General features: G+C 53.4%; 3 protein-coding genes across 6 annotated transcripts; all 3 read left to right on the top strand.

The window, feature by feature from the left end:
- Positions 1 to 393: 393 nt before the first annotated feature.
- On the top strand, positions 394 to 13,593 carry CLIP3 (CAP-Gly domain containing linker protein 3). The gene is made up of 14 exons (XM_052655918.1): positions 394 to 512; positions 830 to 1,053; positions 4,718 to 4,857; positions 4,942 to 5,035; positions 5,238 to 5,399; positions 5,781 to 5,899; positions 6,399 to 6,635; positions 9,182 to 9,317; positions 9,438 to 9,566; positions 10,432 to 10,575; positions 10,644 to 10,767; positions 10,978 to 11,042; positions 11,413 to 11,485; positions 12,070 to 13,593. Exons 2-14 carry the CDS (start codon positions 888 to 890, stop codon positions 12,122 to 12,124), a joined length of 1,644 nt encoding a protein of 547 aa, XP_052511878.1. The 5' UTR covers positions 394 to 512; positions 830 to 887; the 3' UTR covers positions 12,125 to 13,593.
- A 419-nt stretch (positions 13,594 to 14,012) lies between these two features.
- Positions 14,013 to 19,827, top strand: ALKBH6 (alkB homolog 6). Of its 4 annotated transcripts, none has more exons than XM_052656225.1 (7): positions 14,013 to 14,095; positions 14,911 to 14,993; positions 15,310 to 15,378; positions 17,268 to 17,328; positions 17,711 to 17,862; positions 18,075 to 18,191; positions 19,408 to 19,827. In XM_052656225.1, the coding sequence occupies exons 1-7, from the start codon at positions 14,071 to 14,073 to the stop codon at positions 19,669 to 19,671; spliced, it is 771 nt and encodes a 256-aa protein (XP_052512185.1). In that variant the 5' UTR covers positions 14,013 to 14,070; the 3' UTR covers positions 19,672 to 19,827. The 4 variants fall into 4 exon arrangements, with proteins under 4 accessions (XP_052512185.1, XP_052512187.1, XP_052512188.1 ...); XM_052656226.1 differs by lacking the exon at positions 14,013 to 14,095 and adding an exon at positions 14,133 to 14,355; XM_052656227.1 differs by lacking the exon at positions 15,310 to 15,378.
- A 684-nt stretch (positions 19,828 to 20,511) lies between these two features.
- SYNE4 (spectrin repeat containing nuclear envelope family member 4) lies at positions 20,512 to 25,496 on the top strand. Its single transcript, XM_052656631.1, has 8 exons — positions 20,512 to 20,639; positions 21,046 to 21,196; positions 22,256 to 22,399; positions 22,946 to 23,140; positions 23,212 to 23,460; positions 24,411 to 24,488; positions 25,172 to 25,230; positions 25,316 to 25,496. The coding sequence occupies exons 1-8, from the start codon at positions 20,512 to 20,514 to the stop codon at positions 25,494 to 25,496; spliced, it is 1,185 nt and encodes a 394-aa protein (XP_052512591.1).
- Positions 25,497 to 27,040: the final 1,544 nt, after the last annotated feature.

Genomic DNA, 27,040 nt, shown 5'->3' with positions numbered 1-27,040 from the left:
ATCACTTGTCTAGGGCGAACATGGAGAAGAGGTCAGGTCTGATACGTCAGAGAGAGAGAACACCTGTCACCACCACAGAGACCCCTGCCCTAACTGGTCTGGTTTGCAGGCCTGCGGGGAAGGCGCTATCACAGCGGTAAGGACTGGGCCGGTTTTCCCAGGATTTAGCGACTGAACAACTGCTTCATCTCTCCTGTCTCCAAGCCTCACATCTTTCTTGGTGGCCATTTCTTCTTCCCCATCCTCGGTGTCTCTTCCCTTCCCATCCCTGCCTGCAGCCTTTTCATCAATGCAAACAGCCTCACGCTGTCTCCGCCCCCGCGCCTGGTCGGGGGTGACACGGCGCATGCGCTGTCAGTGCCCCTCCCTCTCCACCCCCATCCCCCCGTCGGCGTCTGGGCCTCATCCCCTTCTCTCTGTCTCCTTCTCCCCCATCACTTCTCCAGACAGTGACACCCCATTACTCCAGTTTCCCCGGCTTCAGCTTTGGTCTTCAGCCCCATCCACCCGAGGTAAGACGGGTAGAGGGGAGGCCAGCGGAGAAGGGGAGGGGCAAAGCATCCTGCATCCTGAGATAAACAAACCCGGGGAGGGGGCGGCCTAGACTGAGGGGCCTGACGCGGGAGGAGAAGAATGGGGGACTGGCCTGGGGGAAATGGTAGACCGTAGGCCCACAAACCAGGGTCCTCTGATGGGTGACTGACATCTCCATGGTTGCCCAAAATCCAGTGCTGGGGGCGTGAGAGCCATCCGGAGCCCTGGGAGCGTTTTGAGGGGCTCAGATTCTGGAGACTGCGGATCACCCTCTCTAGTTGACCTCTGCCCCTAGGATTTGCCTGAAGCCCACCCCCAACTCTGCACCTGTCCCCCGAGAGCCACCGAGGACCATGACTAAGACAGATCCTGCCCCCATGGCCCCGCCGCTCAGGGCGGAGGAAGAAGAGGAGGAGGAGGAGGAGGAGCCTGTCCCGGAGCCCCCCAGCCCCACCCAGGAGCGCCGGCAGAAGCCTGTTGTGCACCCCTCGGCACCAGCCCCCCTCCCCAAGGACTACGGTAACCCCCCTCCCCATCCTGCAATATGGCCTGGAGCCTTGGGTGGCCAGGGAGGTCTGGCTGAAAACTCCGCTGGTGGAGATGGTGGGAGGACTCCCGAGGATTTGAAGGTGGTCTGGAGGAGTCATGGCCCTTGCATCCCTACCCCCCTTCATTCATTCATTCATTCACCCACTGGAGAATGGAATTGGGATAATCCTAATATTTGATTCATGACACATCATTCGGTCCTTTAGTCATTCAACAAGCATGTTTTGAAAGCCTGCTATGGACCTAGGAGGTGGGGCAGACAGATCTAGTCTTTGCCTAAGAAAATTCACAGGCTTCAATAATGGTCACACAAATAAGTACAAAAATACAGGTACATAATTAAAGACATGATGAGAATCGTGTTTGCCAAGAATAGGAGTCTGCAAGAGCCTTTTAAGATACAGTTTTCCTGAATAAATAACATTCAAGGGAGACCCAAGGATGGACTGAGGGTTAACAAGGGGAAGGGGATCCCAGGAGAGGTGACCACAGGAGTGAAGGTTCTGAGGTAGGAAGCTGTGGAGCTGAGAGGGAGGTGTCCTCTTAGATAAATAGAAAGTGTCTACTCATTCACCAGCAGTACTATACTCGGTGACCAGCCTTTGCTGGGAGACGGAGATTTAATGGTGAGCACTCCAGGCATGATCTCTGCTCTCAGGAGAGAAGGCAAGACTAAACAAGTAACAGATATATAAATCAGATAAGTTCAGGGACTTCCCTGGGGGTCCAGTGGTTAGGACTTTGCACTTCTACTTCAAAGGGCATGAGTTCGATCCCTGGTCCGGTAACTCTCACATGCCATGAGGCATGGTCAGAAAAAAAAAAAAAAATCAGATAAGTTCAGATTGGAGTGAATGCTATGAAAGAAATAAAAGATGGAGATATAATAATAGAGAATGGCTAGGGGGCAGCACCTTGAGATAGAGCAGTCAGGATGGGTCTTTCTGACGAGGAAGCATTTAGGTGGAAACCCTGAGCATGAGGGGGGCTTCCCTGGTGGTTCAGTGGTAAAGAATCCACCTGCCAATTAGGAGATGTGGGTTCAATCCCTGAGTCCGGGAGCTCTCCTGGAGAAGGAAATGGCAGCCCACTCTAGTATTTTTACCTGGAGAATTCCATGGACAGAGGAGCCTGGTGGGCTCCAGTCCATGGGGTCGCAAAGAGTTGGGACACGACTTGGTGACTAAACAACAACTGAGCAAGAGGAGGAATCAACCATAGGAGACCTGGAAAAAGAGAGTTCCAGGCTGTAACCAGCAAGTTGCAAAAGCCCTGAGGCAGGACTGAGCTTAGAACAAAAAGAAACTCATGGTGCTGCAGTTAGGGAGTGATCAGAGTTGAAGTGAGAGGTTGGCAAGGGCTAGATCTGGGAAGGGCCTTCAAGGCTACTGTGAGGACTTCGTGTATATTTTAAATGTGATGGTGGGGAGAGCAGTTGGGGGCGGGGGCATGGGTATTTAAAAGCAGGGGAATGGCAGTTCTGATTTATATTTTTAAAAGCTCCCTCTGGTTACTGCATAGAGAGAGTGGAGCTCAGCCAGAACTGGGTATAGGAGGAGGCTTTTAGATGTTGGCTGAGAATCCTCAGTAGCTGTATGTTCAACTAGGTTCCAAGTTCAGAGTGTAGGCACCAGCAGGATAGGGCAAGAGGGATGGCCTCTGTGGACGTGTGTCACTCCCTAGAGGGGGATCAGAGAGGCTAAAGGTTGCCCTCAGTCTGATAGAAAAATAACATTATCTGGGTGTCCAGGGCAGGGTATCCATCCCGGAAAACTGGAAAATTTCCTTTGGAAATGTAGCTGGGGCCTGTGGCCTGCTGGGATGTCAAAGAGCCTAGGGTGTCTGTTCCCCACCCCCAGGAACCCTGCTGCTTGTGAAACAAGGAGGGTTTGGTCACAGAAGGTGAAGGAATCTGAACATGTGGTTGAGGCCAGAGAGAGGGCTAAGGTGGACTCCGAGAGAAACTCGTGTACGTGTTTATTAAATGTGTACATTGATTCAGTGGAGACTGAGCATCTCCTGGATGCCAGGGCCTTGGGGATAAGGGAGAACAGAAATGTCCCAGTGAGGGGGACAAGTGAGAAAGAGAGATAGAGGGAAAAGAGGGAAGAAGAGAAAGAGGAAAAGAGGAGGGAGGAAGGAGTAAACAAGTAATGGGTTTTGGTTTTTTTTTTGGCCACATCATGAGGCATGCAGGATCTTAGTTCCTTGATCAGGGATTGAACCCAGGTCTCTGCAGTCTTAACCAGCAGATGGCTGGGGAAGTACCCAAGTAGTGATATTCTTAAAGAAATTTTTAAAAAGGCAAGAGGGACTTCCCTGGCGGTCCAATGGTTAAGACTCTGTGCTTTCAGTGAAGGGGGTGTGAGTTCGACCCCTAGTTAGGGAACTAAGATCCCACATGCCCTGCGATGCAGCCAAATTTAAAAAAAAAGAATTGGGGGCGGGGGGAGGAAGAGATGGAGAAGGGCAGAGGTGCTTACTTAGCCAGGGTGGTCTGGGGAGGCCTCTCTGGAGCCTTAAGAAGATCTGAGGAAGGCTGGCCCTGGCAAGAAAAACAGCAAGCACAAAGCCCTGAGACAGCAATTTGCTTGGCAAACTGAAAGGGCGGAAGGAGGCCAGTGTGACTGGAGGGGAATGAGTGAGGGGGAGAGAGCAAAGAACAGACAAGGCCAGTTGGTGCAGGGCCTTTGGCCAGAGTGAGATTTGGATCTGTACTCGAGTGTGATGGGAGCCAGGGCAGGGATCTCCGCCAAGAAGGGCTGGGGTTTTAAAGGAGCACACAGGCTGCCGGCTGGAGACTGTATGGTACTTCCCTGGGCTCTCTATCATCTGGTCATTCATGTGCTCATCCATTCAACAGGCACTGAGTTCCCATGACATGCCAGCCCTGTGCTGGGTGCTGAACATTATTAGAGGGCAATCCTCAGAGTCTAAAGCAGGGAGATGGAAGTTCCTCTGGGTTTCCCCCTGGCTGGCCACAGGTTAGATCCTGCCCATGGATACATTTTATGTGGACTGCACAGTAGCTGAAAAATTGGGGAGATTTTTCTTAAAAACTGATTTCTGGCTTTTAAGTTTTCTTTACTCTGGGACTTCCCTAGTCATCCAGTGGCTAAGACTATGCTCCCAATGCTGAGTGCCTGGGTTCAATCCTTGGTCAGGGAACTAGATCTAGATACCGCCTGCTACAACAAAGATCCCACATGCCGCAGCTAAGACCCAGTGCAGTCAAATAAATAAATCAATATTAAAATTTTTTTTCTTTACTCTGGAGATTCGGCCTAATCGTGCCCAGACTGACAGGGTACCATGGGCCAGAACAGTAGCAATCCCCTTTGGCATGCAGACTCCTTGTCACACTTGTTTCATGAGGTAGAGGTGGCTGTTATACAGGAATTGCCTGATCTTTAATTTTTCAAAACACAGAGGGCATCCTAAGTTTTATGTGAAACCTCTTTATTTTGAAACCTCATGCTGGCCACACAGAAAATGCCCAGGGCCCAAAGGCCACCAGTGTGAGACCCTGCCTTAGGAGGTCTTAAAGACAAAGACCTAGGGCTGCTGTATCTCAGGGTGGAAGGAGGCGGGGTCAGGTTGCCTGGGGGTGACCTTGGACCTCTCACCACCCCAGCCTTCACCTTCTTCGACCCCAACGACCCTGCCTGCCAGGAGATTCTGTTTGACCCCCAGACCACCATCCCTGAGCTGTTCGCCATCGTGCGTCAGTGGGTGCCCCAAGTCCAACACAAGATCGACGTCATCGGCAACGAGGTAAGGACACTGGTGATGCAAGGGAGGAGGGGAAGGGGTCCCTCACGTGTTTGGGTAACCCTCCCTGGTCCCTGGCACCCTTAGATTCTGCGTCGAGGCTGCCATGTGAATGATCGCGATGGGCTGACCGACATGACACTGCTCCATTATGCGTGCAAGGCTGGGGCCCACGGAGTCGGTGAGGGTCCTAGCCCCCAAACCATGAACCCCCAACCTAGGCTCCCACGCCCGACATTCTCAGAACTCCAGCCCTCCAACCTCCATCCTGAGTCCACAGCCTAGGACCCCAAAGTGCAGTCCCTGAGGCCCAGGGTCTGCCCCATGGCCCTGGCCCCACTCTCTGGAGGAGGGGACCCAAGCTGACCTGGGCTGTCGCGCAGGGGACCCCGCGGCGGCGGTGCGCCTCTCGCAGCAGTTGCTGGCTCTGGGCGCAGACGTGACCCTGCGTAGCCGCTGGACTAACATGAACGCACTTCACTACGCCGCCTATTTCGACGTGCCCGATCTCGTGCGTGTGCTGCTGAAGGGTGCGCGGCCCCGAGGTGAGGAGGAGGGCCAGGCTGGGAGCGGGCAGGGCCCAGGAGAGGAAGGAGGTCTTGAAGCAGGAGGAGGGTGCTCAGGTGTAGGGAGTGAGGAAGGGTGGGAAGATGACTAATGGTCCCGGCTTGGGAGGCCAGGATAGGAGGCGGGAGGCGCAGGAAATGGGGCTCAGTGGTCCTTAACGCTGCTGGGACCTGGCAGGAGCTAGTCGGGAGGGGTGTGGCCGAGGAGGGGCGGGGCTCTGTCCGAGGCTGCGGGAGGCATTGGAGCCTGCGGGTTAAGAGAGAGATGAAGAGATGGACTTCCGGAGACTGGAAGGCAGCAGCGAAAGGGCTGGGAGCCGAGGGCGCTCACTTGGAACCGTCCTCTCACCCACTTCCCAGTGGTGAACTCCACGTGCAGTGACTTCAACCACGGCTCAGCCCTGCACATCGCTGCCTCCAACCTGTGCCTGGGCGCGGCCAAGTGTTTGCTGGAACACGGCGCCAACCCGGCGCTTCGGGTACTGCCACCCTGGCCCAGTCCTGTTACCTTCCTTTTCCTTCCTTCCCAATCCCTTTCCAGCCAGCAGGCCTCTGCAGAGGATGGGAGGGGGGCAGGACCACTTGCCTTTCTTGAAGCTCTCATTCCCCATTGGCCCAGTTGGACCCTTGACCTGGTACCACAGGAGCCCATCTTCTGTGTTTGTCCTTCCATGGCCCCATTTCTGGGCTTGGGGTCTTGGCCCTGAAGGCATGACCTACACTACTGAAGTGGGACGTTCATTCCCCTTTGGCTCCATACTTGACATCCCCAGGCTGGGGTCTTAGGGGTGGGCTTCCCTGGGGACCATGGTTTGAACCTTAATGCCCCATCCCTTCCTGTTGCCATGTTGGCCCAGGCCATGACCTTACTCCCATCTCTGCTTCACCTTGACCCAGGATCTCTGGGGGCATGGCCTCAGTGGGAGGGCAGCCTACCACTACTGAGTTTTCTCCCCCTCTCTTCCTGTTGGTCCACAGAACCGAAAGGGACAAGTGCCAGCAGAGGTGGTCCCAGACCCCATGGACATGTCCCTGGACAAGGCAGAGGCGGCACTGGTGGCCAAGGAGCTAAGGACGCTACTGGAGGAGGCAGTGCCACTCTCCTGCGCCCTCCCCAAGGTCACACTACCCAACTACGACAACGTCCCAGGCAATCTCATGCTCAGCGCACTGGGCCTGCGCCTGGGAGACCGCGTGCTACTGGATGGCCAGAAGGTCAGGAACTGGAGCAGGGAGGGGAGGGCAGGACTCAGCACTCAAAGCTGGGGCCTTGGGCAGAGTCCAGACTCGCCCCCTCTGTCTGTCCACCCTCCCGGGCATGCACACAGCGTTTATTTCATCCAACAGTTGTTCTGCTAGAGCCTCCATTATGCCCCACGCTGGGCTGAGCTCTTAATCCAAGGGGGACAACAGATCCATCTCCTGACAGTGACAGCCCAGAGCAGTTGTGGCTCTTGTGGGGAAGCACAGGCAGAGTGATCAGCACAGGTCGGCCCCATTTGGGGCCCCCTGGGCCTTGTGGTCCCCATTCAGGGGCCACCTGTGCTCCCAGAGTGATCACTCCTTTGCTTGGGAAAAAAGTATGGATCAGAGCAATCAGGGGTGTGATGGGGAATGCACCCACTTGAAGATGTGGAGGAGTGAGCCAGGAGAAGAAAAGGAGAAAGGGGGGGGTCTTAGGAAGAGGGAGCAGGGATAAAGTCCCAGAGGACAGAGAATATCTTCATTCATCCAGGCATTCCAAATTGAATTCATTCACCTGATGTCCCTCAGGCTCCATCCTGGACCCAGCCTGTCCTTGGGGGTAAAGACCTGTGTCAGCCCCAGCCTTGCTCTCATAGAACTCCATTTCTATTGAAGAAGAGACAGTCAATAAAGTCAACTCACAGTTAAGATAATTTCCAGGAGCAAGGGCTTTGAAAACATTTATTAAATGAAAATATTTAATAAATTGGCCCTGGCCGAGGGCAGAGGTGGTTTTAGCTAGGGTCTTCTGAGAAGGCATCTCTGAGGAGGTGATATACGGGCTGAGATGGGAAGGAGCTCATCTTGTAAAAATATAAGACAAAGGAAACCAGAGGTACAAAGGCTCAGAAGAGTGTGCATGGAGGGGAGTTATCTAGGGGGAGTGAAGTGGCAAGGTTAGCAGGGGCTGGATCATACTAGACCTGCAGGCCACTGCAGTGACTGAATTTTGTTTCTTTGTGCAGTGAGAAGCCATAAAGTCACACTTTTTTTCCTAATCAAGAGTTTTGCATGCATCAGCCCCCTTTGGAAAGTTCTTGTACGTGATCTAATCAAATCAGTGTCCCAGTTTTGAAAGCAGGAGGGGTTGACTCTCTCCATTTTACAACATAGAAGACTGTAAGAAATCCAGAGTGGTGGAACCTTTGTCTGGAGACATGTAATAACAGTCTCTGCCTGGAGAGAAGCAGCACAGCACAGTGGTTATTAGGATTTGCTCAAGCACATCTCAGCTCTGCCACTTGCCAGCTGTGGGGCCAGTGATTTCACCTCTCTGGGCATCAGTTTCTTCATCTGTAAAAGGAAACTAATAATACCCATTTCAGAGGGTTGTATGAGGTTTATTTTAAAAATGAATTTGTATTTTACAATGTTGTGTTAGTTTGCTTCACTGTACAGCAAAATGAATCAGTTACACATACACACATATCCATTCTCTTTTAGATTCTTTCCCAAGTTTAAATTAGTTAAAATGAGTAAAGCCCTTAGAACAGGGCTTGGTGTACACCAAGTGCTCTTTGTGTGCCAGCCACTGTTCTGATCCCCACACCAACTCTCCAAAGGAGGCACTATTATTTAGCCCATTTTATAGACAAGGAACTGAGGCTTAGAGCAGTGAAGGAACCTCACCTAAATGATAATAACCACACTCACTGCAGCTAAGCAATGTCACATATATTAAAAATGTTTCTACCAGATGACTAGACTCTGAGGTGGACTGTTATCCTCATTTTACAGGTGACACTGAGGCCCATGCAGTCCCTCTACAAAAGGGACAGTATACTAATAGTCAACACGTACTGATCCCTTACTCAGCACCAAGCCCTGTACTGAGGGCTTTTCTGTCTCTGTAGCATTCATGTCCAATAGACTTTGTGAGATTGGAAATGTTCTGTGTATTTATAGTCCAGTGAAGTAGCCACAAGCCACATTGTGGTTATTAAGAACTTGGAATGTGTCTACTACAATTGGGGAAATATTTAATTTTAGTTATTTTTTTTTCTTTTTTGGTCACCTTGCTCAGCATGTGGAACTTTCCTGACTAGGGATCAAACCCATAACCCCTGCAGTGGAAGCATGGAATCTTAACCACTGGACCATGGGGGAGGTCCTGATTTCAGTTAAATTGTCATTATGTGGCTAGTGGCTATTTACTACATTGGACAGGGCAGCTCTGTAACAATCCTGTAAGGTGGGTGCAATTTCTACTCCCATTTCGCAGATGAGGACACTGAGGCACAGTATGGTTAAGTCACATAGCCAGTGAATGGTGATGTCCAAGCTGAGATGCTGAGATTTGAGCCTGGGGCTCCCTCATACACTCCACCATGCTGCTTGTTGCCACTGATCGTTTGTTTTTTTTTTGGCCACTCTGTGCAGCTTGCAAGATCTCCAGGGACTGAGCAGTGAAAGTGCTGACTCTTAACCTCTGGACCGCCAGGGAATTCCTTGTGCCAGTGATCTTATCATGGCCTCCCAAGGCCCACCCAAGCCATATCCTCCCTTGTTTTCTCCAGACGGGCACGCTGCGGTTCTGTGGGACCACGGAGTTCGCCAGTGGCCAGTGGGTGGGCGTGGAGCTGGATGAACCCGAGGGCAAGAATGATGGCAGTGTTGGGGGCGTCCGGTACTTCATCTGCCCTCCCAAGCAGGGTCAGTCCCACTGGGGTCCACTCAGCAGTGATGCTGCTGACTGAGTGGTGGGGACAGGGGTGATGATGGGGCAGGGGCCAGAGGCCTGGACAACTCCCAGCCCAGGCTCTGTCCCCCCAGGTCTTTTTGCCTCTGTGTCCAAGATCTCCAAGGCAGTGGACGCACCTCCTTCATCCGTCACCTCCACACCTCGGACTCCCCGAATGGACTTCTCCCGTGTCACTGGCAAGGGCCGCAGGGAACACAAAGGTCAGGCGGAGCCCACGGGGTGACAGGAGCCAGTCTTGAGGATATTCTGTGGGTAGCCCAGCTTCTGTGACTCAGTTTTTGCTCAGGCCCAAACTCCCATTTTAGAGGACAAACTCTTGAGTCCCTGACTTTTTACCTGAGTTTCTCCTTTGATTCAGTACTGGTCCCACCCAGTTCTTGGAAGGACCTGTATGTGTTCCCTGCCCCCTGTGACTTAGCTTCCCCTTAGACCCAAAGGCTTTCTCCCAGTTTTAGGGAACAATCTGTGGGGTTCCTGGCTTTAGTGACTTGCTTTATCCTCAGACCCAACTCCCTCCTTCATTTTATTTATTTTCCCCTCTTCATATTTTTATTTTAAAAATTTATTTGCTGTGCTGGGTGTTAGTTGTGGCACATGGGATCTTCCATCTTCCTTGCAGCATGCGGGATATTTAGTTGTGGTATGCAGAATCTAGTTTCCTGACCAGGGATTGATGTGGGCCTCCTGCATTGGGAGTGTGAGTCTTAGCCACTGGACCACCAGGGAAGTTCCCCCCTCTCCTTCATTTTAAAAGGACAATTTCTAACTTTTGACACTCGGTTTTTCCTTTGGCCTCAATATCCTTGAGAAAGAGTTTTTGGGGTTCTCTAGGTTCTTGACTCAGTTTTCTCCCACACGCCTAAAGCCCCCAACCCCAGTTTCTCTGGCAGCTGGGGTTTTCTTTCAAGGCCCCCAGCCCCCCACTCCTGTTTCAGAGAAGGGCTCTGCAGTTCGTCTCATTTGATCAAGGACAGAGTTCCTACCTGTGGTTTTCTGGGTGGCACAGCGTCCCCTGGGCTGGCATCTAGAGGCCTCACCCTCAACCCTTGTCCCCTCCACCCCCAGGTAAGAAGAAACCCTCATCATCCCCGTCTCTGGGCAGCCTGCAGCAGCGCGAAGGAGCCAAGGCTGAGGTTGGAGACCAAGTCCTCGTCGCTGGCCAGAAGCAAGGGATTGTGCGCTTCTATGGGAAGACAGACTTCGCCCCAGGTGAGGATCACGATATGGGCCAGGGGGCAGGCAGGGCCTCAAGGCATCCTGACCCCCTCCTGTTTCAGGGTACTGGTATGGCATCGAGCTGGACCAGCCCACCGGCAAGCACGACGGCTCTGTCTTCGGTGTCCGGTACTTCACCTGCCCCCCGAAGCATGGCGTCTTTGCACCAGCATCTCGAATTCAGAGGTGAGCCCAGACTCTGATCATCGCCCAGGGGGGGTACTACCTAGAGCCCTGATACCCGCCATAGATGTCTCCTCCTCTTGGACCAGGAGGATAGAGCGGACACCCACCCCCATACCCTAGCGCTTTCCTCGTAGGCCCCCTGCAGCTCAGCTCCTGCCAGACCCTGGCCTCTTGTGGCTCTGACTCCTCCCACTTCTCATGTCTCCCCAGGATTGGTGGATCCACTGACCCCCCTGGGGACAATGTCGGAGCCAAAAAAGTACATCAAGTGACAAGTGAGTTGAAGGATGGGTGTGCGGAGGAATGTGGTTTGAGGCTAGGCAGGAAGGTCATGGGTCCTTAGGTATATGCTGGTGACAGGATCTCCAGTATTTAATTGGGGATCCAGGAAAATGATGAGTCGGACCCCCAAAAGGATGGGTGTTACGGAGAAGAGGATGTTGACAAGGCTCTGAGCAGGCACTGGGGACATGGGTAGGTCTCAGAGGACACAGGGAATATTATTGAAAAGAGAGTCTAGATGGCTGTTGGAAGTGTAGGATATTGGGGATGTAGATAAATATTAATGACAAAGAGTCTGGGTGGATACTGAGGACAGAGGTGGGTCTGTCATCCCATCACCTGAGACCTTGCCCCTCTCTTCAGTGACGCAGCCCAAACGCACTTTCACAACAGTCCGGACCCCAAAGGACATCGCATCAGAAAACTCCATCTCCAGGTGCGTAGCAACCCTTGGTCCCCTCTCCTGTGAGATAATTCAGGGAAAGCCATCCACCGGGCCACTGGACAGAGGGGTCTGGAGTTCTGGTTGGGGCTGGAAATAGAGGTTAGGAAAACTTAGGACTTAAGTTAGCTTACCTGGAAACAGTCTTTAGAGAGTGAGGCCCCACCATGAATCCTGGTGAATTCAATTTTTAAGAGGCAGGTAAGACCTTCCCTGGTGGCTCAGTGGTAGAGAATCTGCCTGCCAAGCAGGAGACAGGGGTTCAGTCTCTGGGTGGGAAAGATCCCCTGGAGAAAGAGATGGAAACCCACTCCAATAATCTTGCCTGGGAAATCCCATGGACAGAGGAGTGACCTACATACAGTCCATGGGGTCGCAAAGAGTCAGACACAACTAGCAACTAAACAAAAATAAGGGAGACAGAACACCCTCTGCTCCAGAGGAGCCCGAGAGAGCCGGAAAGGTGGAGGCAGAACCCAGAAAGGGCAAATCCCAGACCCTTGGGGAAGAGCCAGGTGGGGATGGGCCCAGATGCTCCCACACCCTGCACTGGGCTGTGACACAGTTCTTTTCCCCAGGTTGCTCTTCTGCTGCTGGTTTCCTTGGATGCTGAGGGCGGAGATGCAGTCTTAGAGGCCCTGGACATCTGACAGAGACACAGAGCCCCCTCTAGCGTCTCCTGACACAAGGAACCCCCGAGTCACCCTGAGATAGAGATTCCCAGTAACACATCCAGAATAGAGACCCCATTAGCCAGCCCTCGATCACTGAGGCCCTATTAACAGATTCCCCCATGATGACCCCCCAAATACAGACCCTATGTTACCCAGAAGGAGATTCCCTGAGTGTAGTACCTTCAGGCTAGTCCCACCCCTCAGATCAGACCCTCCAATTAACAGATTTCCATCTCACCCCAAATGATGGTGACTTTCTCTACATAATGCTCCACAGTAGAACATTCCTGAGTCACTAGTCACTGGAGCAGAACCATCCCCTATTAACAAAGACCCTCCCCGCATCAAACCCCCTTGAAAGAAACATCTCCAGAGAAGAGTAACAGACCCACATTTAATATCAGTCCTGTCAAGATGTTGTGACTCCCATGGTCACCCCAAAACCCTTAGACTGCAATCGGACACTCCCTCCATTAACAAAAACCTCTACTCTTACCCCTCAAGAAGAGACCCACATTAACCAGCCCACTGTCACCCCCAATTTACAGATGCCAAAACAGTCCTGGAAGTGCTAATTACAGGACCCCCAAGTCTTCCTATCCTCTGCACCCTCAAGAAACCCCCAGTGCCTTGTATGAAGCCCACCCCATGTGGCCCACAGCACCTGTGCTGGCCAGGCTCCCAGAAAATTCTCTATTTTTTAAGTAATGATTTCCCCCTTTGGGGGACCCCAAAATTTGGAGGCCCCATTCTGGGACTCAGGATCCCAACCCCCAGAGTACATGTCCCAAACTTCCCTCTGCCCTTAATTCCTACAGCCCCTAGGAGAGCCCCAAACCCTAACTCCCAGGACCCCCAAATCATGGAACCCCAAATCCCCAGGGAATCCCAAATTTTAAAAATCCGATTTCAAGCCCCCAGGAAACCCAACCATGGAAGTCCCTATGCCTGAGATGGAGGAGACTGTAGTCAGGATATGCATCCTGGGCATCCAGGGCATGTCAAGCCCTATTCATAGGCACCAGGAGACCCCCAAACAGAAATTCTCATCCCTGGAAACCAGAGGACTTCAATGCCCCGAGTCCATGGATCTCAAGATACCCAAATTCCAAGAGCCCCAGTCCCAAGGGAATCCCCAAATCCTCAAGCCTCCCTCTCTAATAGATGAGGAGCATCGAGGCCTTGAGGGGATCCCAAATCCTGGAGTCCCCATTTCAATCTACGTTCTGGTCACAGGTCCAAAACGCCAAATCTAAGTTACTGGCCCTGAAGGACCTCAGAGCACCCTGGACTGACCAGCAGAAGCCGACGGAGACCCTGAAGGCCCAGGGTGTCCAGGGCAGACCTGGGGCCCTGAAAACCAAGGACAGCTCACGACTGCCCCTTCACTGCATGTCCCCAAACTCAGCATGACCCCTATCCCCTTCAATAAAGACGTTTCTATGGCTTTCTGTGTGGGGTCGGTGTTTAGGGAGTTAATGGTCGTGCCTCTATACCCTTACTAGGGGAGCATGGCAGAGGAAGTCCTTCCTTCAGTCTCGTCTCCGTACGGCTCGTATATAGGATGGCCTAACCTGCGGGGGGTCCTTCCAACACATCCGTTTTCCCTGTGGGCTCTACTTTGGGCTCAGTCCGCAGTGTGGACGGATTCGGTTCTGAAGCTGTCATTGGTCGGTCCAGACGAAGCTCGGTCTCTGAAGGGTCCAGTGGCTCAAAGGCCAGGAGGCATAGCCTATCACCGAACGAGGGTGAGGGGGCGGGGCGACACCCTGTGAGAGCGCCTATTGGGTGGAAGGCGGAGCTTTAGCGCCTGTGAGAATTCCCATTGGTCTGAGGATGCCTGCGTCGGGCAGTCGTGCATGGGGGCGGAAGTAGCTGGGAAGGGAATTGGAATGTTGAATTCGGATGTTGGAGGGGTCACCGGTGGACGGTCAGTTTGCGGGGTGGCCGAGGGTGGAGATGGCGGTCCAAGAGAGCTGAGAGTGGGGACCCAGGGAAGCGCATATAGGAGTCCGAGGAAGCTCAGAATGTGGAGTTCTAGAAGACAGAGTCGGGGGATCCAGGGGGCTCGGAGCGTGGAAGGAGTCAGACTCAGGGTCACAGGTCCAGGGTTGCTGCAGTGAAGGGGCGCTCCGGAAGAGAAATCTGAAGGGAGCCTAGAGGAGGGGGATCCGAGGAGACTGAAAATGGGTATGTCTGAGGAGGCTTAGACTGGGGGCACAAGGGTGCTCAGAATGGAGTGTCTGAAAGGGCTTGAGGAGGGAGGAGGGTCTATGAAGACCTTGAACACTGTTAGAGAGCCAGGATTGCAGTTTTTAGGCATGCATGCTCTGCTGTGCTTAGTCAGGGCATGGCAGTTTTTACGATGAGGTCTCAAATCAAGGTGTTTAAAGGGACTCTGGTGTGTAGCCCTGGGGGATATGTGTGGAGCTCTTGGGAAAGGCGGCGGATGGAGTCAGAGGCTGTTCTCTGGGGGAGCTTAAGACAGCAAATATGTGTAATTTGATGGACCTTTGGTGGATGGAGTTTGGGGGAGTATTCTGGGTGCTCATTGTGTCCGGGCAAGTGTGGGGGCTGTGCACTGAGTGGCTTTTGAGATACTGAGGACTTAGGTTTTAGAAACCAAGAGAGCTTCCCTAGAGGTCTGAGCTGAGGCTGTGGCCCATGGTAAGAGCAGAAAGCTGGATCATAATCTGAGGGTGGCAGGCTTGGTTACTTCAGCATGTTCTTCTCCCCTCCCCACAGGTCTGACCGGGTACCTGGAGTTGCTGTCGATGGAGGATCAGGATGCCAGGGTCCCAGGCCTGGAGCCATTCAGGGTGGAGCAGGTTGTCAGGACTGGGGGTGCAGAGGGTGAAGGTGGGGACTAGAGGGTGGGAGATAAGAGTGGAGATGGATAGGGAGGCTAACTCCTGTGTTTGTGGGCTGGGACTGACCCCTCCCTCTCCATTCTTACCCTCAGGGTCCAGCCCTATCCTCACCCCCACCTCCTCATCCCCCAAATAGTCATTGGTCCCTTGACTTAAGGCCCTGGCCTGTCTGGGGACATCCTGAGCTACACTCCAGAGGAAGGGCTGTGCATGGGTGCTAGCACTAGTCTGCGGGTGAAAGGGCCACACCTTCAGGGGGATCTCTCTGTCCTAGGCACCACCTGTAATTTACTACATCCCTGACTTCATCTCCAAGGAAGAGGAGGAGTATTTGCTTCGACAGGTGACCTCAACACCCTTCTGGTCTGTTCTTCTCCTCTTCCCAGATCCCTCTCCAACCCCCAGCTCTCATGTGAGAGCCGACAAAGCCACAGTGAAGACCCTGGCAGAAAGGAGAGTGCCGCCCAGCACCCATCCCTCACCTTCCCTATTCCTTTCTCAGCACCTGCTGGGGCCTGGCTAAAGAGCTTTTCCCAGGAGGCTTAGGGGAAACCAAACTGATTTTATTTTTTTTTGGCCAAGTCATACGTCTTGCGGGATCTCATTCTCTGACCAGGGACTGAACCCAGGTCACAGCAATAAAAGCGCTGAATCCTAACCACTAGAGCACCAGTGAACTTCCCAAACTGATTCCTAGAAAGGTATGGAGTTTAGGCTGTCTGTGCTAAGACAACCCAATCCTGCTACTGTTATAAGGAAAAGGAGGTTACAACAAAGGCTGAAAGAGCCCAGTTCAAGCCCTTGAGACAGGCCCTTGAGATTTAGGGAATGAAGAATTTACAGTGTTCAGATTTCTGTGCTCAAATAGTTCAGGCCTCAGAATGTTAAGAGTAAACGCTTCCCTCCGCTGATAGCTCAGCATAGACCCAGAGCCTTGGGAACAAGGTTACCAAGCCCAGACCACCTGTGTTAGATAGTACAGTCTGTAGTCTATTCTTAAGGTTTGGGGAAAGAAGAGAGTTTTACAAAGTTCAGAATCCATGCACTGGGATAGCCCTTTGCAGCCCCAGAGCCTTGGTTACAGAGCCTGAACCTGCCCTGTGCAGTCTCAACTACTCCTATCTTGTTTGAGGCCCAGGAATGAGTTAGGTTGAGAGCTCAGACTCTCCTACTGAGACAACCCATCCCAGCCCCATTACCATGAAGGAAATAAGGAGATTTCTTAGGCTTATTTTTTTAAAGATGCTTTTTGATTAATTAATTAATTTTTGGCTGCTCTGGGTCTTCCTTGCTGTGTGCAAGCTTTCTCTAGTTGCGGCGAGTAGGGGCTACCCTCTGTTGCGGTGCACGGGTTTCTTATTGAAGTGGCTTCTCTTGTTTTGGAGCACAGGCTGTAGGGTATGTGGGCTCAGTAGTTGTGTACACAGGTTTAGGTGCCCTGCGGCATGTGGGATCTTCCCAAACCAGGGATCGAACCCATGTCCCCTGCATTGGCAGATATATTCTTAACCATTGGACCACCAATGAAGTCCAACTTTTTATTTTTTAGTATTTATTTGGCTGTGCCGGGTCTTAGTTGCAGTATTAAGGATCTTCAAACTTTGTTGCGGCATGCAGGTTCTTAGCTGTGGCATGAGGGTTCTTAGTTGCAGCATGTGGGGTATATTAATAGTTCCCTGACCAGGGATCAAACCCAGGCTTCCTGCATTGGGAGTGTGGAGTCAGCCACTGAACCATCCAGGAAGTCCCTTCTTAGACTTCTTTGAGACAACCCTTTCTAGACCCCTGGGGTCTTGGCAGTGGAGAATTTTCAAAATACTCTCTTGACTGTATTGAATAACCCAGTTTAGCACTTTTTCTCCCCCAGGCAATAGGAACAAGGAGGTTCCAGAACTCAGACTGTCCTGAGATAGCCCAGGGATCAGAAAATTAGAGTGCAGACTGTTTGCTGAGCAGAAAGAGCCCAATCCAGCCCAGAGCTCTGGGTAGATTCAGACCCTGATTGTATAGCCCTTTCTCCATCCTGGTAGACACAGGTCAGCTTTGAGGCTTGTGGTCTCCACAGGGGGAAAAGGCAAACAACAAAATCCTGGGAACATTATCCCAGAGAATGATCCCACAGACACTGAGATGACCCATTTCCACCCCAGGTAAAAACCGCTTTGTTGGCCTGGGTGGGAGAATCAGAGAGGGTGGTCCTTGAAAAAGGACTGACCCCCTTCTATCTCCCAGGTCTTCAATGCCCCAAAGCCAAAATGGACCCAGCTCTCCGGGAGGAAGTTACAGAACTGGGGTGAGTGTCCCTGACTGTGAGCATAGCTGACTTAGGGATGTGGGCTGGGGTAGGCATGTCAGGTTTGATAGTCTCAGGACATTGAGGCGAAGGTCCGGTTGGGGGGGGGGGTCCCTGAGGGCTCAAGGGATCCCAAGGGCCAGGATGATTCTGAGGGGTCAGTAGAGGTCTTGAGGGGTTAGAATTTCCTGATGGGTTGGGGGGTATCTCTAGGTTTTGGAGAAGCAGGAAAGCTTTGAAGAGTGGAGTGGGGATCTCCAAAGAGTCAGGGGTCCCTGAGGAGGTCAGAGTGCTACCAACCACTAGGATATTCCTAATGGGGGCTCCTTGGTGCCAGAGCTCCTTGGTTGGGTGCCCTCAGCACCCCACTATCCTCCCCCAGGTGGGCTCCCCCATCCCCGGGGGATGGTTCCTGAGCGACTGCCACCGTGGCTCCAGCGTTACGTGGACAAAGTGTCTGACCTCAGCCTTTTTGGGGGTCTCCCAGCCAACCATGTCCTCGTAAACCAGTATCTGCCTGGGGAGGGCATCATGGTAACCACTCTCTCACCCCACCCTCGAGACCTGGGACCCACCATGGGGCAGGGCATCATGTTGACCCACGTCCACTCTCATTAAGCAGTTCACATAGCCCAACCAAGCATTCGCCTCCCTGTCCCCAGCTGGGGGACACCTTTCACCTCGGAGGGTTGGGGCTGGGGCTGTGTGGACTCCTGCCCCATCCAGCCCTGGTACTCACTCCTCAGCCCCACGAGGATGGGCCACTGTACTACCCGACCGTCAGCACTATCAGCTTGGGCTCTCACACCATGCTGGACCTCTACGAGCCTCGGCAGCCAGAGGATGATAACCCAACAGAGCAGGTGGGCCCTGAGATGCTGCCCCAGCCACTTGTGAGTGCTCTGACCTCCCATATCCTCCAAGAGACCTTGGTTCCACCCACCTATGAGGTAGCCCTGATACCCATCTACCTGCAGGGTGCCCTAGAAATCATGATCTTCACAGATACCCCAATACCCCCACCTGTTGAGCAACTATCCTGACATCCTACAGATGTCCTGGCCCCACATATTTAGAGTGAGCACTCCAATACGGGAGGCAGGGCTCCCCAGTTCTCCAACAGACACTGATATCCTGATACCCCGACAACCATCCCCTCAGGGGTGTCTCTGACATCCTCCCAGACACCCTGACTCTCAGTGGCCACTGCATAGGCACCCCAATACTGACCTCCTCCCTCCCACCCCAATAATGTGATCTGTCACGCAGGACACCTCCTGATTCTCTTGGCACCTCAACCCAGGACTCACTGCTCAAGCCCCCTTCTGTGAGGGCTGCTCATGACAATTTCCCTGACCTCTTTCTTTGATGCATGTCTGACGCCCCAGTGTTCACAGAAACTACCCTGGATACCCTGATCACAGCTGCTCCTTAGGGTTCCCCCTTAAAAAAAAAAAAAAAAAACACAAACTTTTATTTATTTGGCCATACCACCCAGCAAGTAGGACCTTAGTTCCCTGGCTAGAACAGAAACTTCATCTCCTGCAATGGAACCATAGAGTGTTAACCACTGGATCCCCAGGGAAGTCCCGGGGCTCCCTTTGTCAATCCTACATGCTCCTGTCTGCCCCCCACCTTGCTGGTGTCCTCAAAGCATCCTGAGATACCCCATGTCCGCCCAGACCACACCTGCTCCTCTCTCCCTCCCTTCTTGGCTTCAGCCAAGTCCTCGGCCCAGTTTCACCCAGTTTACTGGGACCACTGATCCCTCAGTCCCAGACCCTTGCAGATTCTTTAGACACCGAGACGCCCCCATCTGCAGCCTAGTTCCTACCCCTTCCCAAAAGACTGCCGACCACTCCCCTTTCCCTCCCCCCGCGCCCCTCCCCTCCAGGCCCTGGCCCTGTCGCCCTTGGGATTTTCATTCCAAAGCCTTGATTCTTAGGAGCACACTTGCCCCTCAGCCTTTGCCCCTGGAACTCACTGACCTGAACCCCCTGAACCCCCAAACTTGCTGAACTCTCGTCTGCCTCCGCCGCCAAATTCTGGGGACCCGCTAACCTTCAACCTTCCCCGCAGCCCCGGCCCCCGTCCCGGCCGGCCACCTCTCTGCTGCTTGAACCGCGCAGCCTGCTGGTGCTCCGTGGCACCGCCTACACGCGCCTCCTCCACGGCATCGCGGCAGCCAGCGTAGACGCACTCGAGGCAGCCTCCCTGCCGCCCAACGCCGCCGCCTGCCCCTCGGCGCAGCCGGGAGCCCGCCTGGTGCGCGGCACCCGCGTCTCGCTGACCATCCGCAGAGTCCCCCGCGTGCTGCGCGCTGGCCTCCTACTCAGCAAGTGACGCCAGGGCCCAGGACCTGCTCGGATTCCCGAGCTCGCTCCCGCTCTGGACTGCTACCTTCCTGTGACCTTGGATCTCTGGGGTAGAGGCGGCTCCCCTCGGGTTATTTTCCAGTACCTGTGTGGAAACCACAGGAAGAGGACCCATTCCAAATAAACCAACAACAAAAAAGTCTTACTCTGGTTTTGGACATTTGGGGGTGGGGGTGGGCAGATGTTTGGGTTCCCGAAGGGGTCTGCGTCTGTGACCTTGGATGAATGGTGTGAGCTCCCAGGGGGTCTTCCCAGGTGGCTCTGTGATAGAGTCCCCCTGCTAATGCGGGAGACACAGGTTCAATCCCTGAGTGGGGAAGATCCCCTAAAGTAGGAAATGGCAACCCACTCCAGTATTCTTGCCTGGGAAATCCCATGGACAGAGGATCCTGGCGGGCCACAGTCCATGGGGTTGGCAAAGCCTCCCACATGACTGAATATGCATGCACACGCAGATGTGGGTTCCCAGGATGAGAGGTCTGGGTCTCAGAGTGGTTCAGAACTTGGGGCTCTTGAGCAGGGAGGGTCATATCTGGAAACCCTTTAGTTGGGTGGGGTGAGCTTGAAAGTCAGCTACTGGTATACTAGGGAGGAAGGAGTTAAGTGGAGATAGGGTCACCTGAGCTAGGCATCAAATTACCTGGGTCCAGGTTCCACCTGGAAGGAGGTGGAGCTGAACCTGCCCCTGGGCTTTTGGCTGCCTCAGGCCTGGGTGAGTCCTACTGAGGAAGTCTTCAAGGAGACTGGGGCTAGAAAAAGGGCTCCTGCTGGGGGTCCTCACCGACTCTTCGTCCCCAGGCTCCCAAATATGGCCCGGCCCCCACCTCTGGGCCCTAGATCGCCCTCAGAGCCCTTCAGTCACCCCCCTGGAGCGCCTAGGGAACTAGACGCTACTGGAGACACAATCTGCATTGCATCTGGAGAGGAGAGCATCAGGTAGGGGCTGGGGCTTTAGAAACTGGGGTCCAAAGTGGTGGGGGCATTACCAGGGTAGGAGGTATTGTGGCTAAGACCCCCTGGGGACATGGGGACATGGGAGAGGTAACCCGGGACAGGGGTGGGGTAGAGTGAATAATGGGCACCTAGCTCACCTGGTGGCTCAGATGGTAAAGCGTCTGCCTGTAATGCGGGAGACCTGGGTCCAATCCCTGGGTGGGGAAGGTCCCCTGGAGAAAGAGATGGCAACCCACTCCAGTACCCTTGCCTGGAAAATCCCATAGATAGAGGAGCCTGGTATGCTACAATCCGTGGGGTTGCAAAGAGTCGGACATAACTGAACGACTTCACTTTCACTTTCACTTAAGACTCACCTAGGGGCCTGTCATTGTCCTCCACCTCCCAGGTCAGAACAGGCCCAGAAGGTGGGGCAGGACTCTTTGGACCCTCCAGAGCACTTCCGGGGTGGGCCAAGGGGCCTGGAGCCTGTTGCTGGCCTCCCCAGGTTGCCAGCTCCCTCTTCCCTTGAGGAGTCAGCTGGAGCAAAAAACCTAGAGGTGAGTTGAGGTGACCCGGGCCCCTGGGCCAGCCCCCACCTCCTGTCTGTCTCCCAGAGTCTGCCCTCCACACCAGGGATGATTCTGGAAAAGTGTTGGCCAACTGTGTGGAGGTGGGATGCTCTAGACAATGATTCTTGACCTGTCTACTGCTTCATATTTTATCAACTGAGAGAGAATTATGTTAATATTTTTTTTATTTATGGCTGTGCTGCGGAGAAGGCAATGGCACCCCACTCCAGTCCTCTTGCCTGGAAAATCCCATGGATGGAGGAGCCTGGTAGGCTGCACTCCATGGGGTCGCGAAGAGTCGGACACGACTGAGCGACTTCACTTTCACTTTTCACTTTCATGCATTGAAGAAGGAAATAACAACCCACTCCAGTGTTCTTGCCTGGAGAATCCCAGGGACAGGGGAGCCTGGTGGGCTGCTGTCTATGGGGTCGCACAGAGTTGGACACAACTGAAGCGACTTAGCAGCAGCGGCAACAGCATGGCTGTGCTGGGTCTTCATTGCTGCATGTGGGCTTTCTTTAGTTGCAGACAGTCGTTATTGTTGTTCAGTTGCTCCAATGTGTCTGACTCTTCGTAGTGGGGCTGCTTTCTAGATGCGGTGCATGGGCTCAGTAGTTGAGATGTGGTGCGGGCTTGGTTGCCACACAGCATGTAGTCTTTGGACCAGGGATCGAACTCGTGTCCCCTGCATTGGCAGGTGGGTTCCTAACCACTGAACCACCGGGGAAGTCCAAGAATTATCTCATCATTGGCCCTGGTGTTCCCTGTGGGAGTAATTTGGTTCCATTACCCTTCCCTCTCCAAGACCCCCAGGCCCTATATGGACAAGTTTCTAGGAGCCTTGAAAACCTGGAGAATTTGAACTAGAGGTTCTTGGGCCTGACTCCACTGGGAAGTTTCTCTAGGTGGGAGCGGCCCTGGGGCACACCCACAGATGGACTCTGCTTCAGAGAAGCGTCCAGAAGGCAGGAGCCTGGGTGCAATGGGAGTGGGAACAAGGTCCGGGTTGGCTCACTGGCCCTGACTCAGCCCTGTGTTCCCCAGCCCCCCATCTCTAGCCGAGAGGTATTAGAGGCTGACCAGGACAGTCTGCATCTTTGTCTTCTGGGGCTGGGCGTCTGGCTGCAGGACTTGGAGCGAGGCCTGGGGCCCTGCGTGTCAGCCCGGAGCAGGATGGTCCAGCTGCAGGTGGGTAAGGGCCTCAGGAGTGGGGGCCAGCTTCCCTTGGAAATGGATCTGTTCCATGTTCCCCATGTCTGGATGCGAAGAGGGTGGGGGTAGTAACTCCAGTCCTAGGTCTCTGGTGTTCTGGTGCCCCTGTGGTGTGTGTCTGTGTGTGTCTGTGTGTAGGCAGCGGGGTGGTGTGGTGTGGGCTGTGCTGATGATGTCCAACCATGTGTACCCAGTGTGTGTGTGTGTGTGTGTGTGTGTGTAGGCAGCAGGGTAGGGTGTACTGATGATGTCCAACCACGTGCACCCAGTGTGTGTGTGTGTGTGTGTGTGTGTGTGTGTGTGTGTGTGTAGGCAGCAGGGTGGGGTGTACTGATGATGTCCAACCACGTGCACCCGGTGTGTGTGTGTGTGTGTGTGTGTGTGTGTGTGTGTGTGTGTGTGTAGGCAGCAGGGTGAGGTGTATTGATGATGTCCAACCACGTGCACCCAGTGTGTGTGTGTGTGTGTGTGTGTAGGCAGCAGGGTGGGGTGTATTGATGATGTCCAACCACGTGCACCCAGGCGCTACAGGCAGACCTGCGCGGAGCAGCTGAGCGTTTAGAGGCACTGCTGGTGTTCGGGGAGGGGCTGGCACAGCGCAGTGAGCCTCAGACCCGGGCAGCCCTGGAGCAACTCCTGAAGGCCTTCAGAGCCCACCAAGACAGCATCTTCCGACAGCTGTGGCGGCTGCAGGCCCAGGTGGTCAGCACCAGCCTGGTATGGCCCACCCTGGTGGTCCCTGGCGCGGGTGCCAGTCTCAACCTTCATGACCTCTGTCCTCTGAGCAGGTGTTGGAGGAGGCCAGCACACTGGAACAGGACTTGGAGTTCGAGGGGGACTCAGATGGGCCGGGCCCTGGTGGGGTCTGGGGGCCCTGGGCACCCAGTAGCCTCCCCACGCCAGCAGAGTTGGAATGGGACCCGGCGGGGGACGTTGGGGACCTTGAGCCTTTAGGGCAAAGGACAGCCCGGATGCCAGGGGCTCCGTGTGAGCTGTGTGGCCACAGGGGCCCCCAGAGCAGAGGACAAAGCCTGGAGGTGAGAGCAGGTGGGGTGACCTCCTCCCTCCAAGCACCCATGGGACCCTCTGTGTGTCTCCTAGCAGGGTCCTTGCCTTTCGAGAAGGCCTTCAAACCTCTGGCTCTGTCTCTCCCACTGTCTCTTTCTCTTTTGGTGTCTCAGTGTTCTTCCGGGTCTCTCTGCCCTCACTTCCTCTCACTCTCCCCCTCATTCACCCCACCACAACCACACTACCCTCCTGACTCTTCAGACATTTCAAACACACTCCCATCTCCAAACCCCCAGATGCATGCCCAGCTCCCCTCCTCCTTCATTCCAGTCTCTCCTCAAATATCACCCCTTCAGAGAGACCTGCCCTGGCCTCAGAACATTATTACTCCTTATCCTCTTACTTGGGCTTCCCTGGTGGCTCAGCTGGTAAAGAATCTGCCTACAATGTGGGAGACCTGGGTTTGATCCCTGGGTTGGGAAGATCCCCTGCAGAAGGGATTGGCTACCCACTCCAGTATTCTAGTATTCTGGCCTGGAGAATTCCATAGACTTTGTAGTCCATGGGATCACAAAGAGTCGGACACGACTGAGTGAAAAGTTAGCACCTAACAGTACTTACCACATCTTGACATTATATGCTTATTAAATTACAGTCTCTCTCTCTCCTGCTAGAATATAAACTCTATGTATGCCAGCATTTTGCCTGCTTCTGTGCCCACTGTGTCCTCAACTCCTAGGACAGTACCTGGAGTGTAACAGACACTCATTAAATATTTGTTGTGTGAATGAATAAATAATATCTCTCTTTTCGGGTTTGCTGTTGTTGTTGGGCTGTGGCCCTCTCTTCATCTCTCCCTGAGATCTCGCTCCTCCCCCAGAATCTCATCTATATGACACCATACTGCCATCGTGGCCCTTCCTCAACTTTGTGTCTGTCACTGATTCGCCAAGGAACCCACACCTCTCTCCCCCCACAGGACATGCTCATGTCGGGCCTCAGCCACCGAAAACACATAGCAAGTCACCGAAGACAACCCCTGCTCTGGAAGTCTCGAGTGAGTTGGTCCTCAGCCATGTGTATCACTCACGAATCGTGATAGCAAGTGACAGCAACCCAACCCTGACTGAATTACACACAAGAAGGGGATGCTGGGTTGTTGTTCTTTTTCACCACTTAACTTAAAAGTCCAGATGCTGGTGAATTTCAGACCTCAAATACTGCCAGGGTGCAGTCCCTCCCTGTCTTGGGCTCTACTTCACGGTGGATTTCTTCTCAGCAACATGGCTGCCCCAGCAGCTACACATTCTCTTCCCACTGGCTCACTCACCCCGGAAGAGAATGCTCCGGACTCACAGGCAGCAAAAGTTCTAGGTCGGACTCCCGCTTCGCCACCAATCACAGTAGCCAAGCTGACGGAGGGCTCTGATTGGCCAGATCTGGTCACATGCCTAGTTATGGAGGTAGAATTGTGAATTCAGAATAGTGGGGAATTATGATACCGTCCTCTCCAAGTTGAACCACCGTTACCGGGAAAAGGGGGACTGCATGGAGGGAAGGCACAGACAGACCTCCACTACACTTGGAGCTATTCCAAGTCCCCATGGGGGCTTGAGGATGGAAGGGGTGCTAGGAGAGGAGGAGAAATAAGCCCAGTTCTGCCTGTCTATGGTAGTAAGGTAAAGAGCACATTAAATGTCACTTCCACCCATTCTGCTGCTGGTGGCTCTCTATGTTTAGGACAGGATGAGGCAAGCATCTCCCAGTCTCCAAGATGTGATGCTGGAGGCGCACCCTGGGTAAGACGTTTTGGGAGAGGAGTTTGGGGGACAGGGCTCATGGTGGCACCCACTGGTACATTTAACACTGTATTTCCCTTCACAGAGTGCCCACTCCTTCATCCAGGCGACCTCTGACCTTCTTCCATCTCCTCCTCCTCTTCCTTTTCCTGGTGGGTATCACATTGTTCCTGCCCACGTCAGGGGGCTCCTGCTGCTCTCCTGCGCAACTGATCAGAACACCTTACCTGGAGCTCAGCTATGTCAATGGTCCCCCTCCAATGTGAGAAGGCCGTCTAGACATAGACATAGGTAATAAATAGTCCCTGTTAAAGGATATGTCTTAGTCTGTTTGGGCTGCTATAACCAAATAACATAGACTGCGTGGCTTAGAAACAACAGAAGCTGGTTTCTCACAGTTCTGGGTGCTGAAAAGTCCAAGATCAAGGTGCTGATAGATTCAGTGTCTAATGAGGATCTACTTCCTGGTTCATCGATAGCCATCTTCTTCCTGTGTCCTCACATCAAAGAGGGGCCAGGGAACTCCCTGAGGTCTCTCTCCCTCTTTTTCTTTTTTTCGGCCACATGGCATGTGGGATCTTAGTTCCCTGGCCAGGGATCGAACTCACACCCCCTGCATTGGAAGCATGGTGTCAACCATTGGGCCCTAGGGAAGTCCCTCTTTGGGGTCTCTTAGAAGGGCACTAACCCCTTTCATGAGGCCTCCACCCTCATGATCTGATCAGGTCCCAAAGGCGCCACACCTCCTAATACCATCACATTGAGGGTTATGAGTGTTGAGGGGACACAAACCTTCATTCTGTAGCAGGATGTGTGAGGATACTGGATGCTTGAATATTGACAATGTTTGATATGATCCTGGTACATCTTGACAACCCCTTCCACAGATCCCTTTGCCTTGAGCACAGAATATAGAATTGAATCAGCCCATCTTGGGTTGGGTTCCCCCAGACCATCAGACAAAGATTCCAGCACAGATAGTTTTTTGTTTTTAAAACATAGTTTGTATATATATTTATACACCCCATTTTTTTATGGGGTATTTTAATTTAATTATAATTTGTCTGTGCTGGGTCTTAGTTGCAGCATGAGGGATCTTTAGTTGTGTCATTTGAACTCTTGGTTGTGGCAGGTGGGATCTAGTTCCCTGACCAGGGATCAAACCTGGGCCCCCTGCATTGGGAGAGCGGAGTCTTAGCTACTTGACCACAAGGGAAGTCCCTCAAGCACACGTAGTTTTTTTTTGGGGGGGGGGGGGGGGGCGGTGATCCTAAGCAAATTGATAGGGGAGTGGGAAGTGAACCAGGGAAGGGAGTCAATGAGCTGGTTGCTTCTCTGGGCATTGGTGTGCCATCCCCCTAGGGACCTCTGGGAGATTGTGGGACACACAAGAGGTGAAGGACTTGTGGCATATATGTACCAGCTCTCATCTCTCATTGATTCAGGATTAATCCTGGAGATGTTAACTCCCCAGCACTTCCAGCCTCTCCTGTCTGTAAAGACCCTCAGGCAAAGAGGTACAGGTGCTTGCCACAGGCTACTTAGAGGGGTAGCCTGCATTCATCCAGGTGCTCTGTTCAAACACTACATGGTGGGCTCCCAGGCTGGCCATCACTAACTGGACTGTGAAAGCCCTCTTCTCTCAGGTCACCAAGCTGAACTGCCAGCTGGGGAGTCCAGTCCCCAGCCTCGGGTGTCTAAGCTTATCCTCTCCCAGAGCTTAAAGTATTAGGACAAGAGGTAGAGCCGAACCAGACTCAAGAACAGAGGCAGGAGCCCCATGCTAGTCTCCTGGATGTGCACTTAAGAC

This window comes from Budorcas taxicolor, chromosome 18 (genome assembly GCF_023091745.1).
Source record: "Budorcas taxicolor isolate Tak-1 chromosome 18, Takin1.1, whole genome shotgun sequence".
NCBI lineage: Eukaryota > Metazoa > Chordata > Mammalia > Artiodactyla > Bovidae > Budorcas > Budorcas taxicolor.
Note: the sequence above shows the minus strand (reverse complement) of the source record. Positions and strands in the feature narration are given on the sequence as shown.